Below are 17,189 nucleotides of genomic sequence, written 5' to 3'. Positions count from 1 at the left end.
GGAATTCCAGACTTCATCATTATTCACTGCAGGTATTATGATTATTAGGTGGGAGGTGAGAAAACCTATATTTCACCGTCGAGCACCTGCTCATAAGCCACACATAATGCACGTAAATTCTAAACGATGCCTCGCCTGGTGTAAAGAGCGAAAACATTGCACAATTGAACAGTGGAAAATTGTTCTGTGGAATGAAGAATCACAGTACACGATGTGGTGACCTAATGGCAGGATTTGGGTATGGCAAATACCTGGTGAACATCATCTGCCAGTGTGTGTAGTGCCTACAGTAAAATTCGGAGGTGGTTCTGGTGTTATGGTGTCAATGTTTTTCATGGAGGGGGTTTGCACCCCTTGTTGTTTTGTGTGGCGCTATCACAGCACAGGCCTACATTGATGTTTTAAGCACCTTCTTGCTTCCCACTGTTGAAGACCAATTTGGGGATGGCAACTGCAGCTGTCAACACAGTTGAGCACCTGCTCATAATGCACGGCCAATGGCGGAGTGGTTACGCGACTATAACATCCCTTTAATGGACTGGCCTGCACAGAGACCTGACCTGAGTTCTTTAGAATACCTCTGGGATGTTTTGGAATGCTGACTTTGTGCCAGGCATCACCGACTGACATCGATACCTCTCCTCAGTGCAACACCTGTTAAGAATCGGCTGCCATTCCCCAAGAAACATTCCAGCACCTAATTGAACATATGCTTGTGAGAATGAAACCTGTCACCATGGATAAGGATAGGCCAACACCATATTCAATTCCAGCATTACTGATGGAGGGCGCCACGAATTTTTAAGCCATTTTTCAGGCAGCTGTCTCTATACTTTTGATCACATAGTGTATGTCCTCTGTGGTCTCTCTTGTGGTCTTCCAAATATTTATATCCATTTCTGTTTTCCATGTGTTGCTGTTTAAGTATGTTTCATGGTCTTTCTTGACTCTTTTTAGATTTATTATGTTATCTTGTGAGAGTCTAACTTCTTCTGTACCTATGACCAATTTTCAATTGCTTTTGCTAGTGCTTGCTACCTCAAAGATCTGCCTTGTGAGCCTGTCGACAGTCATCCTGTGATGCATCCACAGAATTTTGTCACTTTATCTAAAGCTGTCGGTTACTGTTTGTTTGTCTGTCTGTCTATAAATCTCTCTAAAGGGACTCCATATCCAAATTCGTTCACAGAAAACTGGTCCAAATATTTTCCTGAGAATTTTTCTTTCCTGCTTCTCATTCAGTCATTTTTGTTTGACCATGAATCACAGTACTTTCTGAAGCAAAGAGATATTCCAGTAGTAGTTCTAAAATAGATTTTTTGTTATAATGGCTCCATATCAGCTGACAAGCTTTTGAGCCAGAAACTCCTGAAGTTAGGTTTGACAATAAGCGAGGATCTCACTTTTGAAAGACTGAAGATTTTGAACAGTGTGATCCCAAGACTTCAGCTGCAAAACTTATGGACAAACGATGGCAGGATAATGGTGAAGAACTGAAATAGGAATGATGAGTCCGCAATGCAGATGAGCTGTAGTGTCTGGACGTCAGAAGCTAAAAAAATTGTCAACTCTGATTGCCCCTAATTTTTTGTGTTTACTTTCAGGTTTTTATTTTGCAAAGAAACAATTTGTTTTACTAATATTATATTTACAACAGTTTCCCCTCATATTATTATCTGTTTGTCTAGGATTATTTTTAGTGCTAATTTTCTGCTCAATTCTTGTAACTCCAATACCAATACTATTCATTAATTCACTATTACTTCAATATGCTCACAAGGATCTGATTCAGGTGAAAATTTACAGTCTTATTTCTACTTTAATAATTTATCATCATATTACTGTGGTTTCTCATCATTAGGACCAATAATAAGACAGCAGTCTGTCATTCCATTTATCTTACTTTCAGTGTTGTTGTGCATAGATTATTCTAGCTCTGTTCAGGAACCTTCTCTTCCTGTCTTCAGTTGACCATTCACTGACCAGTGCAAAGAATGGTGGCCTTGGCCACAAAACCTCCCTCCTCCTGGAGATATCTCTCACTTTCACTTCAAGGAACCTTGCTCCCCTACCGTAATGCACTCTGGTATGCTTTGTTCTCATAACCTCACTGGCCTAAAGTCACTACTATCTAGTATCTTCACGAGCCTTGTAGCCAAATGCACTAAACTTCGTACTGCACACGCAAATGTTCGATCTCTGCCACCTCATCATAACAAAGTCTGTCACATATTTCAAGACAAGGACCTACATCTGATACTTCCATCAGAGATGTGGCTCCAACCAACTATGTCCACAAGTTCTGTAAATCGAGAAGACCACATCTTTTTAAGACACAACAGATGTAACTGACAACTGGGTGGAGTAGGGGCATACACATGCTCTGATTTATCACATAATGTACACATCCAACAATCATGAAGATAAACAAGAGGAATATGTTCATAGAGATCACATCCCTTAACAGAAAGTCACCAATGTGTGTCCTCTACAAACGTCCTGAAATTGCCAGGTTTGGCTGTTTTTAACTTGCTCCACCCAGATCTTCCTCTTTTCTCAAAATTCTTAGATGGTGAAGGCTTCTTAAATTTGCTTTCCATGGAACTCACTATAGCAGAAACCTATCTTGTACATTTATAAATCCTTTTTATACCTGCCACTATTATTGTTGTCATTACTACTGTTATCACCACCACATTAGTGGCAACAGCTGTAATACTACTAGTACTGTCATTATTAACTTTATTAGTTCATAGTCAGTGTTACTTACATTGCCACTTCACACACTCGTATCATTTCAATACGATTTGTCATATTAAAATTGTTGTTTCTTAGATAACTATGATGTATGTGGGAAACCCTGGTCCAATGCAAAAGAGACCTGATGGCCCTTGTCAGAATAGGATAAATAAATAAATGTCTTGGTGATTGGATGATCTCTCCTGGATATTTAATGTATGTGTGATACTTCCTCATATCAAGTTATAATGGAGAGATTATCTGTAGGCTTCCTGTCCATTACTGAGTTTTCTCACAGATGATTTGTAGACTAGTTTTCTTTGACATTTTATGAAGCTTCTCCAGGACAAGTTTGGCTTCTATACAGTGTCTTAGAATAGAGAGTGTCTACAAAAGCCATACACCTCATGTTAATGCTCTGCTCTTTTTTAATTTCGATTTGGATTCCCTTGTCTCCTTCCCATATGTCTTCATAACTTTTTCAGAATTATTTTAAGTTGGAGTGGATCGTGGATCTCTGGCTGCACACTGTTGTGTATTTCAAATGCTTCTGAAATTTTTCCAATCAGTTTAATGTCTAGTGTTGTACCCATTTATGTCTATTGGGTAACTGCCACTGTTTTCCTGTCAATTTTGAATTCCTCTGACATACTGAATCAAGTCTTTTTCTGTCAAATCATAAGCCTTTCTGACACTTGGCATAGCTTGCCACAGTATTTACACATCGTCATCTTTGCAAAATTGACTTTGGTTCCCATATCTGCTGTCTACACGATTGCGTTTGCAAAATCGTGCCTTATACTCTCCTATTAATAGGCCTACTTGTTCGTCCAGTTGCCTTCACAGGGCTTTTTAAGGAATTTTGGACATAACTGGATGCAGTGAAATTCTCTGTAATTATTCAGACTGGTTTTATCTACAGAATGAGATTTTCACTCTGCAGCGGAGTGTGCGCTGATATGAAACTTCCTGGCAGATTAAAACTGTGTGCCCGACCGAGACTCGAACTCGGGACCTTTGCCTTTCGCGGGCAAGTGCTCTACATCCCCCAGGCTGTGGCTAAGCCATGTCTCCGCAATATCCTTTCTTTCAGGAGTGCTAGTTCTGCAAGGTTCGCAGGAGAGCTTCTGTAAAGTTTGGAAGGTAGGAGACGAGGTACTGGCAGAAGTAAAGCTGTGGGTACCGGGCGTGAGTTGTGCTTCAGTAGCTCAGATGGTAGAGCACTTGCCCGCAAAAGGCAAAGGTCCAGAGTTCGAGTCTCGGTCGGGCACACATGGTTTTATCTCATTTTTATGAAGAGGATCAATTAATGCGCATTTCCATTCTTCAGTAATTTTTTCACTTTTATAAATATTTAACATAATTCTGCCAGTTGCTTGTGTGAGATTACTGTTGCTCACTATCCATATCTCCATACTTCTACTATGAGTTTCTGTCTTCTGCACATGACTCGTTATTTTGCAAAGTACCGATTTCCTTCAGTTCCTCAACAGATGATTTTTAATCAGAATTGTTTTGCTTCCAAAACTAATTGTTCTTTCAGAGGCACACAGTCGAGAACTGAGTGAAAGTAATAGACAAAAACTGTTATTTTTATATTAGTTTCAAGTGACCCAGTTTACACTTTTTTTATAGCCTTGAACATTCTTTTGTATACTTCTAAGAATTCCTGCCATTTTCTGGGGTTTGTTACCACTTAAAGTTTCCAATGCTTGTTCCCCTGCATCTACTAGACCCTGATCATAGGCAATGTTCCACTACCTGTGTTCTCTCTTCCTTTGTGGTTAGCATAATCTCATAATGGTTTTCAGTATGTCTGCAAGTTTGTTACAATTCATGGTATATGAATGAATAATTTGTTGAAAAATGGATTAATGATGAGTGATTTATTCATGTGTGTTTCTTTCCTGACAGGCTGCAATCTAATCTTTATATGAAAGAGACGTTGAAAGGACTAAAAAAATTACTCTCTTGTTCTTACACTGAGAATTTTTGTATCCTTACTGGTTATAACAACATGATCTATCTGAAACTCACGTAAAGCGGAGTCCAAAAAATTCGATTTTTGTAGCTTCTTTGCAGGTTTAAATTGTGTGGTTGTGATTTTGATCTCATTTTCCCAGCTTTATCTCACCATTTTCATATATTCTCTTTTGAACTCCTGTTTTCCAAAATTTTTTTGTTGGAACATACGCATGCTTGACAATGGGATATCCCACCAGTCAGACATTGAAGCAATTCAGTGGCATGCTTCTAGATTTGCTACTATTAGCTTTCATTAGCACACATATGTTATGGATATAGTTCAGGTACTCAAACAGGAATCCTTGGAGGGCATATGACGTTCTTTTTGAGAAAATTTAGGGAACTGGCATTTGAAGCACACTGCAGATGTAAATGTTGTTCAGTGTGAATTGTAAAGGAAACATAATGAAAGTTTGTGTGTCTGATTTGTACACTAATATTTGCCTGTAATGTATCAAACTTTGTCTATCCTCCGTAACTGTCAGAGATAGACAGAGCTTTATTTTTCTGTTTACGTTTTTTAATCTAGTATCTTTTGTTAATTCTGAAATCATCTGTTTGTGTACACTGAAACACAAAACTATTAATAGGATTTAGTGATTGTAATATTCTAGAAGAGAGTTTAGATGTGTTATAATAAATTGTGCGTTTTGACCTAACAATGGGAGGAGATCAATTATGTAAGGTTGCTGTTGGGTAGTATACAGTCATGGATGGTAAACATGGACAACTCTTTTCCCTGGTGCATTGTGGATTGTAAAGATAGTGGACGAAATGGAATTAAAATTTATGCATTCCAGATTAATTTTCCCCACAATAGCACGAAGGCAGCAACATTCAAATGATGCAGAGGCACATTTACTAATGGAAGATTTTATGAAGCACAATGCCAACAACTAAGTTAATAGTCCAAGGTGCCGATCTACGTCTTATTGTGAACTGACGTAATGTGGGAAAATATCAGAGCAATGACAGTAAAGGAACACATTTGCTAAATGAATTGATTTCAATATTGAACACATTCTCTAAAGTGAATACCATATGCAAAAACTATTATGCCTGTGCCCCATAGAAAATTATTATTACACCACACATATACAACAGAATGAAGCCTAACAAACAAATGCTTAATTTGGGGAGAGAAAATGTGATGCAGGAACCAGTTATGCCAGATTCACTCTTTTTTTATATACCATATGCACTGTTCCTAGCATGATAATTTTTTTCCTTGACTGGTATGCTTGCACGATCACCAGACATCAATGTGCCTGAGGGTCTTTACAGACACCACAAAGACAAGAGAAATTAGGGCTTGTATGGAGGCAACAGATAGTTGCCTTTCCCTCGATCTGCTTGTAACCGGGGAAAGGAAAGGAAATGATTAACAGTGGTGGAACATACCCACCGTCATGTACTGTACAATGTCTTGCATAGTAAGTCTTCTGATTAGGTTTTTCAGTACTCTACCTTATATTCCCCAATATTAGTTATGTCTTTTTCCTGTGAGAAGTTTATGAATCTAACCATCCACTTTCTCTTACACAAAGTGGACAAAATTAATACCACAACATTTTATTTTACTGGATTAAATTTTATGCTTCATACAAGCAGGTCTTATCGAAGCAGTAGATAATTTATTCAGACCTGCTATGACTTCTACGGTGAGGTAATACACGGATTTATCTGCATAGGTCCTAGAGTTTTTCTGTGACTGACAAATCTATATGTAAATCAGCATGTACCACTGTGGTAGCCATACTGAAACTATTCTAAGAACAATGTAGCAAGGGTGTTCTATCACATACAAATTGTATCACACTTCACTTCATACCTTTGGCACCTTTGAAAATTTTTGGTTCAAACTGACAAATATCAATCATTCACTGAAAAGATGAATCATGTGCAATGAACTCTTCTGCAATGCATGAATCATAAGTTACTGAAAGGAAGAATATTTTTCAAATGATCTGCACTCTCGTGGTTTAAACTTATACAAAATATTTAACATTCAGAAGGGTCAGTGAAAATATGGTTAAACACATTGTTACAAATTCTGTTCAGATTCTATTCAGAACAATAATCAAATAACAGTTGCTAATCCACAATAAGTGGAATAGCACAACAGTACTGTAAAATCATTAATTACATTTATCTCAAGAAAACTCATAACCTGTGCCTGTCTCACAGTAATGCATTCCTTACATTAAGCAATTACACAAACCACCCTACATGCAATAAATCAGAGATGCAAATGCTTACAGTATTCTCAGTTTTACACACCTCCAAATTTAGTTCAGGATCCTCCTTGATAAAATCATTTGGATGAGAGATTACCAAGTTATCTTCAAGACACTGAAAGAAAGAAAAAACTCTCAGTTAAAATCCTTATACCTTTCTGTACTTATGACATGGCTCTCAATATTTCTTTTTTTTAATAAATATGATACAAGTTTTCAGAGATTTGTATCACGTATACACAAAAAATTTTAAAAAATATATTTTAATGAGCAGCTATTCTGCCAACATGCATCTCCATAATTTCACACTGTGCCATACTGCACTAATTTTACACATAATCAGTCATTACATAGCGTATTTCACGGTGCTTACTGAGCCCTATCCTTCCTTTGGTAACCTGACAGCTTGCCCGTAGCAAGAAGAAGGAGGGTGTGCTTACTCCCTGTGCATTAACATAGGATTGGAAAGGCGGCAAGCCCAAAAACTACAATGAAATGAATACCCCTAGCTCCATACAGGCATTGATGGAGGTCAATGGGGACAGCTGAAATTATGTGCCCCAATCAGGACTCGAACCTAGGATCTCCTGCATACATGGCAGATGCTCTATCCATCTGTGCCACCAAGGACACAGGTGATAGTGTGACTGCAGGGACTTATCTCTGGCATGCCTACCACGAGACCCACACTCCCAACCTATTGTCCCGCACTATATTCATAGTGCCCCTACCCACTAATATATTCATAGTGCCCCTACCCACTAACTCATTACTCGCAGCTTTTTGCCAAATCCCGTAAGAGTTCAGGCACAGTTTGTGCATCCACATAGAAGAAGATGGTCAAATGGCCAGTTAGCCCTTTCGGACATGTCTGAAAGAACAGGTACCATCTTCATATACCCAAGAACTACAAGTAGCACTGTCACTTGCGACTCAAGCTGACATGTAATCAGATGGCATTTGTTGCTTCTGCCTCAACTTATTTTGAGAGTTTGTTTACAGACTTGTGAGTGAATGGTTAAGAGTTGAAGGCTGTGATTATAAAGAGGTGTTGAGAGTTGTAGTTACTGGTATTTATAGTAGAAAACGAACAAAACATGTCCACATTTTTCGATCCAGTGAACCGATGTGGCTGAAGAGAAACTAAAGGTAAATATTTTGTAGTTCTCCAAAAATTTTCAAAATGGTTGACAGAAATTCCTGGGAAAGACAATCTGACTCCGAGTTGTTTTGTGTGCGATTCACATTTCAGTGAGGAACAGCAAATGTTTATCATCAGTAAATAAGTTGAAATTGTAAGACAAGGGCAGTCTTAAAACCAGAGTGGCTCAGTGGTTCCTTATGTATTTCCCAGTTTTCTGAAATATCTGTCGAAAATATTACACAAAAGAAAATCGTCAGTCAAGCACTCGCTAAAGGGAAGCTGTGGAAGGAAGACAGTAAACAAGCTGCAGTTTCAATGTCTGCCAGTGCTTCTTCTGCTAAAGGAAAATGTAGGGTGCAGATCAGTACTGAACGGAGTAGTAATCACATGAAAACAATGTTGATGTGCCAGGAACTAGAAATTGGTCCAATTACGTGATAAATTAAGGACAGCAAATGCCAAAATCAATCTCTTCCAGAAGCAAGTCTCAGATGAAAACCATAAGATGGCTCAGTCGAATGTCCTACATTACTGTACATTCAGTAAAAACAGAAAATCATATTTGCCACTATGTTAAAGAAATGCCAATTTAAAAACAGCAAGAGAATGCACTATGTGATGTGACAATGAATTTACTCTGGATAGCATGCCCTTGAAAATTAGAAGCTCAAAGGATATAGACATGGTTTGAGGCACGCATTGTTGCAACAACCTTCTGAAACATCTCCAAAAGTAAATAATCTCAATTGCTCATATGAAATTAACCAAGAGGCTGTAGAACAATTAAGAATTATTTTCGGAAACGACAAAATGAAAACAAAGACATGCTGATTTTTGATGAAGTAAAGCACAAGGAAAGCTACATTTCAATAACACTTTGCTGAAAGTTTGTTTCTTCAATTTATGGGTATATACTTCAGACAATTGTAGTAATAACTTTGCCTATCATTGCTCTGGTGTTCCTATCTGTTGCTCTGATGCATGATCGTATTCATCCTATTTTAGTATACTCGAGTCACAATGCCACTCCCAGTGATGTCTAGCATATATTGATTCAAGTAATTATCCAGCTAGAGCAAGCCAGAATGACACTTGTTGCATTCACTTCTTATGGCGCAGTACACAACTGAATAAAGAGGTCCAGCAGTGTCTAGGAATTACTGGCATAAAAACTAAAGTTCCTTGATCAACATCAAACGCAGTTGACAAGACCGGAAGAATATGGGCATTTTCGTACACTATTCGTGTCATAAATTGAATAAAAAGGGGTTGATATGATAAAAGTGATGTACGTTTTAACGATGGCATCATCAACTACAATTATCGACCAGATAGTTCTCCAGGATCAACAGGATTATTCATTAGATAGATAAATAACTTAGTGGACACACTTATATTCTCTTGGTGATGCTTTGCACAAAACGCACAGGCTCACGAAAAGTTAATGAAATGGGGAGGCATTCTAACTATACAGTAAAAGCTTTTGTTCTGAGGTTGCATTTCTCTCCCAACAGCAGCATCATTTCGGTATCTCTACGTCTTCGAGTTGAAAATCGTCACCCATCAGCAAGACTACTTCTGCTCGGACAAGTTACAATTTGCTGGCCAGTACATTCCTGTAAAACTTTCATTACCTCTTGCAGAAACTGAACATAAATGTGAATTTTCATTGACATTGTACGTAAGACAAACACAGATGTTAGCTGGATATTTGCAACAAAAGCACTAATACAGGGTTTTGGAGCAGAAAACGTATTTGAAAAAACCCTCTGTATTCCATATAGTATCCACAATGTAAGTCAGTCTGCTGATTTTTCCATTGTAACACATACTTCTGTGGGTCACAAGCAGACCAACTGACATCTCACGGCAGAACTACTGAACTAGGGCAGTCAGCACGTTTCCTCTTCTACTCACTATCGTTTGCCTGCAGTTACAGTGTTGTTTCCTGCATCCACTGAACGACTTTTCCTTAATATTTAATTAAATCCCGTGTCTATTTCATCCTGTTTGCATTTGTAATGTTAACACATTCTCATGCTCACAGCTCTGGTTTGAATATTTTCTGGTATATGACACTGTTCCTACAATGTCATTTCCAACACTTTTTGTTTTTCCTTTCTGTCCAGACATCAGAGTCTCAGAATGGACCAAAGATGATGAGATTTTCTCTCAGTTGTGTTTACAATACTTAAGAACTCTGTTTATAAACCAACCCTGGGGCTGTGACTAATATAAGCCTAAATTGTAGTATTGCTGGACACACTACATTAAGTAACAATCATTTTCATAGTTTCAGATTTTTGAATGTACTAATGCTGCCTCATTTAATATCCAGCTGTAAGTCTGTGCCCACACATCAAAACTTCTCTAGGGTTGTAAATCAAATTCCCATTATGCACTGGGTCACTTTGCACCACGCCTGAGGGAAGAGTCAACACATCTGGCTTCTTAGCGTTTTGGACTACAAACCTCACTGTTATTTCATGTGCCCTATCAAGTTGGGATCCTTGCTATTTCCATTAATCTGTCAAATATTATGTTGAGCATTCATGGTGACAAGTAGAATCTTCTCCCAAATCAGTACGCATTTTAAATGTACAGGTCATCATCTCTCCCATATCTGTACCTTTGCTCTTGTTTCTGTCTGTCTCCTCAGTACACCCACTAACTTTTCTGGATTTCTACACTCCCTCACATTGTTGTGTAACCTCTGTCTGTGACCATTGTCCTGTGATGGAAAAATCTATAAATGCTGAAAAAATGTGTTAGTTACATTCCTTGCACTTCTCCCATTGTCTCGTAATATGGAGGCTCATTGAGAAGTAATGCTGCCAAATATTTTTATTCTGTTCTCAATATCAATTGAGGTATTACTTATCCTGCACATTACATGGTCGAGTTCCCATTTCACTGATAACTTGCAACACTACTATTATGCAGCTTTCAATTGTAGTGTGTAACATTGCAGTGTGTAATGGAACTATGTCACTGCATGAGAAATAGTGTGTTCTAGTCAAGTTTGTAAATGTCAAAATGGGCCTTCAATTGAATCCACAGAAGAACGAATGCAGTGCATTGTTTTCTTTATATCAACGTCAGTAATGTCCAAACATTCAGTTGTTCACACTCATAATGAAACAGACGGAGCCGCTAACCTCAGCTCAAAGTGGACGGCTGCATAGGCCAACACTTAAAGACATCTTTGAGGAATTCAGTCTTATAGTGATGAAGTGGTGCAAGTAGAGATGAGGCTGTGGCTCCATCAACAGAGTTCAACAGCCTACAGGACAGTATCAATGAACTGATCACTCACTGGGAGAAATGTTTTCATTGCCAATGTGGCTTTGTTGCGACATAAATATGTAGAGATGAAGAATTAACATGTAGAATGTTTATGAAATTTTATCCAAAAATCTGTATACGTTTTCACATAAATTTGTAGGCATTACTTTTCAACATGCCATCATAAATGTGATTAAAAGTTAACATTGCTACCCACTAACATCCAATTGCTCCTACAGTTAAACTGTGCATGCCACTTTATAGCATGTGTCTGAGTATTTGTGATACCAATACAACTATTTTTCAACCGTTACCCACAACACAGAGGCAATATTGTAGAAACATGTGACGATTGCAAATACAGTTTTGTAGTTCAGGTGCTTGTGAATGCAGTACTTGTTTAAACAGGTGTCAGGAAGCATATGTCATTTAGACATTACATTCATGTTGTTCGATACTGGAATAAACATTATGTCACAGTTTTCTTACGAAGTCCTGTGCAGATTGATGTATAGCATATACCGGGTGATCAAAAAGTCAGTATAAATTTAAAAACTGCATAAATCACGGAATAAAGTAGATAGAGGGGTACAAAATGACACACATGCTTGGAATGACATGGGGTTTTATTAGAACCAAAAAAATACAAACGCTCAAAAATGTCCGAAAAATGGTGCTTCATCTGATGAGAATAGCAATAATTAGCATAACAAAGTAAGACAAAGCAAAGATGATCTTTATAGGAAATGCTCAATGTGTTCGCCATCATTCCTCAACAACAGCTGTAGTCGAGGAATAATGGTGTGAACAGCATTGTAAAGCATGTCCAGAGTTATGGTGAGGCATTGGCGTCAGATGATGTCTTTCAGCATCCCTACAGATGTCGGTCAATCATGATATACTTGTGACTTCAGGTAACCCCAAAGCCAATAACCGCATGGACTGAGGTCTGGGGACCTGGGAGGCCAAACATGATGTAAGTGGCGGCTGAGCACACGATCATCACCAAACGACGCGCGCAGGAGATCTTTCACGTGTCTAGCAATACTTTGTTTCTTTTTGTTCTAATAAAATCCCATGTCATTCCAAGCATGTGTGTCAATTTTTACCTCTATCTACATTATTCCGTAGTTTATTAAGTTTTCAAATTTATACTGACTTTCTGATCACCCAGTAGTTCTCAAAAAACACATAATCTACCAGTTCTGAGCCACCTCCTTTGTGCTACTTCATTTGGATCCACTATGCACCACATAAAATGCACACAATTACACGCCATTTACAGTGCCTATTTGACATATATAACATTAAAATTGGAATTCTTTGGCCATGGGAGGGGAAGATACTTCTGACTGGTTTGATGTGGCCTGTCATGACTTGTGGTCCTGTGTCAATCGCTTCATCTCATAGTAACAATGATATCCACCTTCTTTAACTACTAGTTGGGTATATTCCAATGTGTATTCCCTACAGTTTTTGCCCTCTACAGCTCCGTCTAGTACCACGAAAGTTATTCTCTGTTGTCTTCATATACACATCCTATTACAATGTCCCTTCCCATCAGTGTTTTCTGCAAGTGCCTTTTTTGGTAATTTTATGGAGAACCTCCTTCCAATTTCACCCAGTCATATCAGTTCAATTAATTTTGATCAGTCTTTTGTAATACACGTCTCAGATGATTCAGTTATCTTTTTTTCTGTTTTCCACCTCCAGCTAGCCAGCAATGATTCTCGCTGTTCTTGTTTTACAAAGCTAGATACTATTACTAAAAACACAAAGGTACGCAACGCAAAGAAGATACGCAACGCAAAGAAGATACGCAACGCAAAGAAGATACGCAACGCAAAGAAGATACGCAACGCAAAGAAGGTACGCAACTCAAAGAAGGTACGCAACTCAAAGAAGGTACACAACTCAAAGAAGGTACACAACTCAAAGAAGGTACACAACTCAAAGAAGGTACACAACTCAAAGAAGGTACACAACTCAAAGAAGGTACACAACTCAAAGAAGGTACACAACTCAAAGAAGGTACACAACTCAAAGAAGGTACACAACTCAAAGAAGGTACACAACTCAAAGAAGGTACACAACTCAAAGAAGGTACACAACTCAAAGAAGGTACACAACTCAAAGAAGGTACACAACTCAAAGAAGGTACACAACTCAAAGAAGGTACACAACTCAAAGAAGGTACACAACTCAAAGAAGGTACACAACTCAAAGAAGGTACACAACTCAAAGAAGGTACACAACTCAAAGAAGGTACACAACTCAAAGAAGGTACACAACTCAAAGAAGGTACACAACTCAAAGAAGGTACACAACTCAAAGAAGGTACACAACTCAAAGAAGGTACACAACTCAAAGAAGGTACACAACTCAAAGAAGGTACACAACTCAAAGAAGGTACACAACTCAAAGAAGGTACACAACTTAAAGATATACAACTTAAAGATATATAACTAAAGGACAGTATGTCCACTTTCGGCATGTATAACAGCAGCAAGGCATCATGGCATGGAAGCGATGAGCTTTGGTAGGTCTTTGAAGGGAGGTTTTTGGGGGAGGGGGACCAATGAGGTCTGAAGCTAAGTTCAATCACATCCCAGATGCATTCGATTGGGTTCAGATCTTGCGAGTTGGGGGAGAGGGAGCCAGTACATCAACTGGAACTCACCACTGTGTTCCTCTAATCACTCCATACCACTCCATCACACTCCTGGCATTGTAACATGTTGCATTATCTTGTTGAAAAATGCCAGTGCTGTCATGAAACATGACTTACGAAATGGCGTATGCGGTCTGCTATTAGGGTATGATACCCCTTGGCCATCACTGTGCCCTGTCGAAGTTCCATTGGATCCATGGATGGCCACATGAATGATCCCCAGATCATAATGGAGCCGCCACCAGTTTGTGTCTGTCCCATTGTACAGATTTCAAGACAAGGAACTGCTGCCATGGAAGGCAACAGATCTGCACCCTCCCACTGGCATGATGAAGGTATTGGGGTTCAGCATACCATGCAACACACTGCCACTGTGCCAACGTTCAGTGCCAATGGTCACATGCCCATTTCAGTCGTAGTTGCTGATGATGTGATGTTAACATTGGCATGTTCAAGGGTAATAGCAGAGGCCGTTCAGCAGTGTTCTGTGCACTGTGTGTTCAGACACAATTTTCTCTGCCCAGCATTTAAGTCTGATGTTAGTTCTGCCACAGTTTTCTGCCCATCCTCTTACCAGTCTGCACAGCTTATTACATCTGACATCTGTAATGAGGGGACGTCACCCAGCTCCACGATGTCTGGATGTTGTTTCACCTAGGTTTTACTGCAGCACTCATCAAACATCTGACAAGTCATAAAGTTTCCGAAATGCTCGTGCTGAGCCGCTGGGCTATCACAATCTGCCCTTAGTCAAACTCAGATCACACACCTTCCCCCTCCTACACAGAGAGGATGCTCACTGATACTACATGTACAATGCATGTGTGACAAGCAGCCATTCCTTGCCAGGTGACGCTGTTATCGCCTGGATGGGTTTATATTGATACTATGGCAGAGGATGGGAAAAAGCAAGTATTAAAAAATAGTTTTAACGGTATATATTTACTGTTTTTTAAATGGAATGGGTTAACATCAAATATTAAATGTTTGTACCACATGTAAGTGCAATACACTAGTATTAACAGATAAATTATATACCAGAGGTGTGTGGATATGCAACAGGGTGAAGAGTGGATGTGTTGAGTGGAAGCACAATGGAAAGTAAGTTGCAGGATTGCGTTCATACACTTTGCTCCTTCATAAGTCTGCAAAATAGTGAGCAGGAAATTTCCCACTTTCATAACGGCACTGTTACAAAAATTAAAAGCAGGACACACTGTGAAGTTATGCCCATTGCATGGGCATAGGGGAGGGGGATGGAGGGGGAGGAGAAGCGTGAAGGTGTTTAGTCTCTTTTCCACATGTGTTAACACTTCATTAATAATGGTAATAAAAGTAACACACGGACAAAATCTGTGTGAATGTCTATACTGTTCTACACTGGTAGAGGGCAAAATTGTCTGTGTCATCCAGTACAGCAACTAAAATGTTCTTCCAGGGAAAACAACTTCCCCCACTACAACTGTCACTCTATTTTCAGTTTACATACAGTCTATAACTCCCCAGCGTTTCCTGTGCAGTCCTCTTCTGTAAGTAGACAAAATAACCTCACTCAGCTGGCATTTATACATGGTGATTTATTCCACTGTGTGCAAACACTAGGGATTGATTGATAAGACGATACAGAACATAGAAGGTCTAATGAACTTATGTCCAGAATGCATGGTTTCCATGCTAGAGACCATTTATTTAATCATACATTGTTACAGAGACTGCGGCCTAGTATGCGCTGTACCAAGCTGCCACAGTTGCAATAAGTACTGAAATAGTTTCCATGTGGCTCACTGCATGTGAGTATGTGCTGCAGCATGTTCTGTCTCACATTTTGGCAAGCTGCACCTAAACAGTGTCAAAGGCAGCATGAATACGTTGCTGCAATGTCTCCACATCTGGAATGGACTCTGTGTATACAATACTTTTGACATAACCAGAAATTGTATGGGTTGAGATCTGGTGAATGAGCAGGTCATGTAACTGCCCCCCCCCCCCAATCATATACATCGACCAGTGGAGACAACTGTGATGGGTCCAGGCATCAACAGTGAAGTGGGCTGGAACACCATCATATACAGCCACATAATCCTTTGTTCCACTGATCATGATGATTCATTGTCACCATACCACAGGGGCTCTGCATACTGTCCCATAGATGACCGTTACGAAAGCTGAAGATACCACTGAGCATAAAGGTGACCATCTGTGAATAGGATGGATGACAAATCTTAGAATTGTGGTTGTCTGGTGAAGGGACTAGAGACGGAACTGCTCCTGATGTGGAAAATCTGTCACTAGCAAGCAAGCCCTGTTGTCTTAAGAGTTAATTGTAGCAACAATTGTCATAGAGAATGTTCCACATGGTCATCTGGGTTACACTGTACTGGCAGGCCGACTGTCTGGAACTAACACAGCAATGGCCTTCCACAGTGTTAACTACATTTTCCTTTAAGTCTGGTGTCTGCATATTTTGGGTACGTCCTTCATGATTTCCTGCTTCCTGAAGCAACCCTGTCTTCGACAAACAGTGAAACACTGTTGCCAACATTGAATGGTGTGATTGTTATTGGTGGGGATAGGTCTCCTGATACAACCCTGCTAGCCATTGCCATTCGCCTTTCTGTAAGGAAACATGTTTGCAAGCTCTCAATACGAATATCGAATGATTGTGTACAATAATGTATCACATCCACTACAAGGTGAGTCGATAAGAGAAGTGAATCAGAGACATTACCAATTACTATGGCAGGAGAGGATCCTATGGCATGATGTAGGAAACCATGCATACAGTAACTGTGGCTGGATGGTACAGTACATATTAGACCACAATCTATGAAACAATGTATGATTTAATAAATGGTCTCTGGCATGGAAATCATGCATTTCTGGACATAAGATCTTTTCTCTTTTATATCCTCTCATCAATCAATTCCTGGAGTTTGTAAATGGTGGAAAAAGACACCCTATATAGTGTTGTTATTTTCAGATTATTAATTCAATACTCACTGCTTGTATTATGTGAGCTATTGTGTCAAATACAAGCCTGAAACCAGGGCTGAGAAGTACTTAGATTATAAATGTGATTCTGTTGGTG

General features: G+C 39.1%; 1 protein-coding gene across 7 annotated transcripts in view; it reads right to left on the bottom strand.

The window, feature by feature from the left end:
• Positions 1-17,189, bottom strand: part of LOC126108652 (zinc finger protein 492-like) — a 118,232-nt gene that overhangs the window by 32,575 nt on the left and 68,468 nt on the right. For all 7 annotated transcript variants that reach the window (XR_007523582.1, XM_049913962.1, XM_049913961.1 and 4 more), the window contains one exon: positions 7,045-7,116. Coding sequence is in view for 6 of the 7 variants with exons in the window: in XM_049913962.1 (XP_049769919.1) it covers positions 7,045-7,116 (72 nt within the window). In the remaining variant the exon portion in view is untranslated. The remainder of the gene's footprint in view (positions 1-7,044; positions 7,117-17,189) is intronic.

The sequence above is a fragment of the Schistocerca cancellata genome, chromosome 11 (genome assembly GCF_023864275.1).
Source record: "Schistocerca cancellata isolate TAMUIC-IGC-003103 chromosome 11, iqSchCanc2.1, whole genome shotgun sequence".
Classification (NCBI taxonomy): Eukaryota; Metazoa; Arthropoda; class Insecta; order Orthoptera; family Acrididae; genus Schistocerca; species Schistocerca cancellata.
Note: the sequence above shows the minus strand (reverse complement) of the source record. Positions and strands in the feature narration are given on the sequence as shown.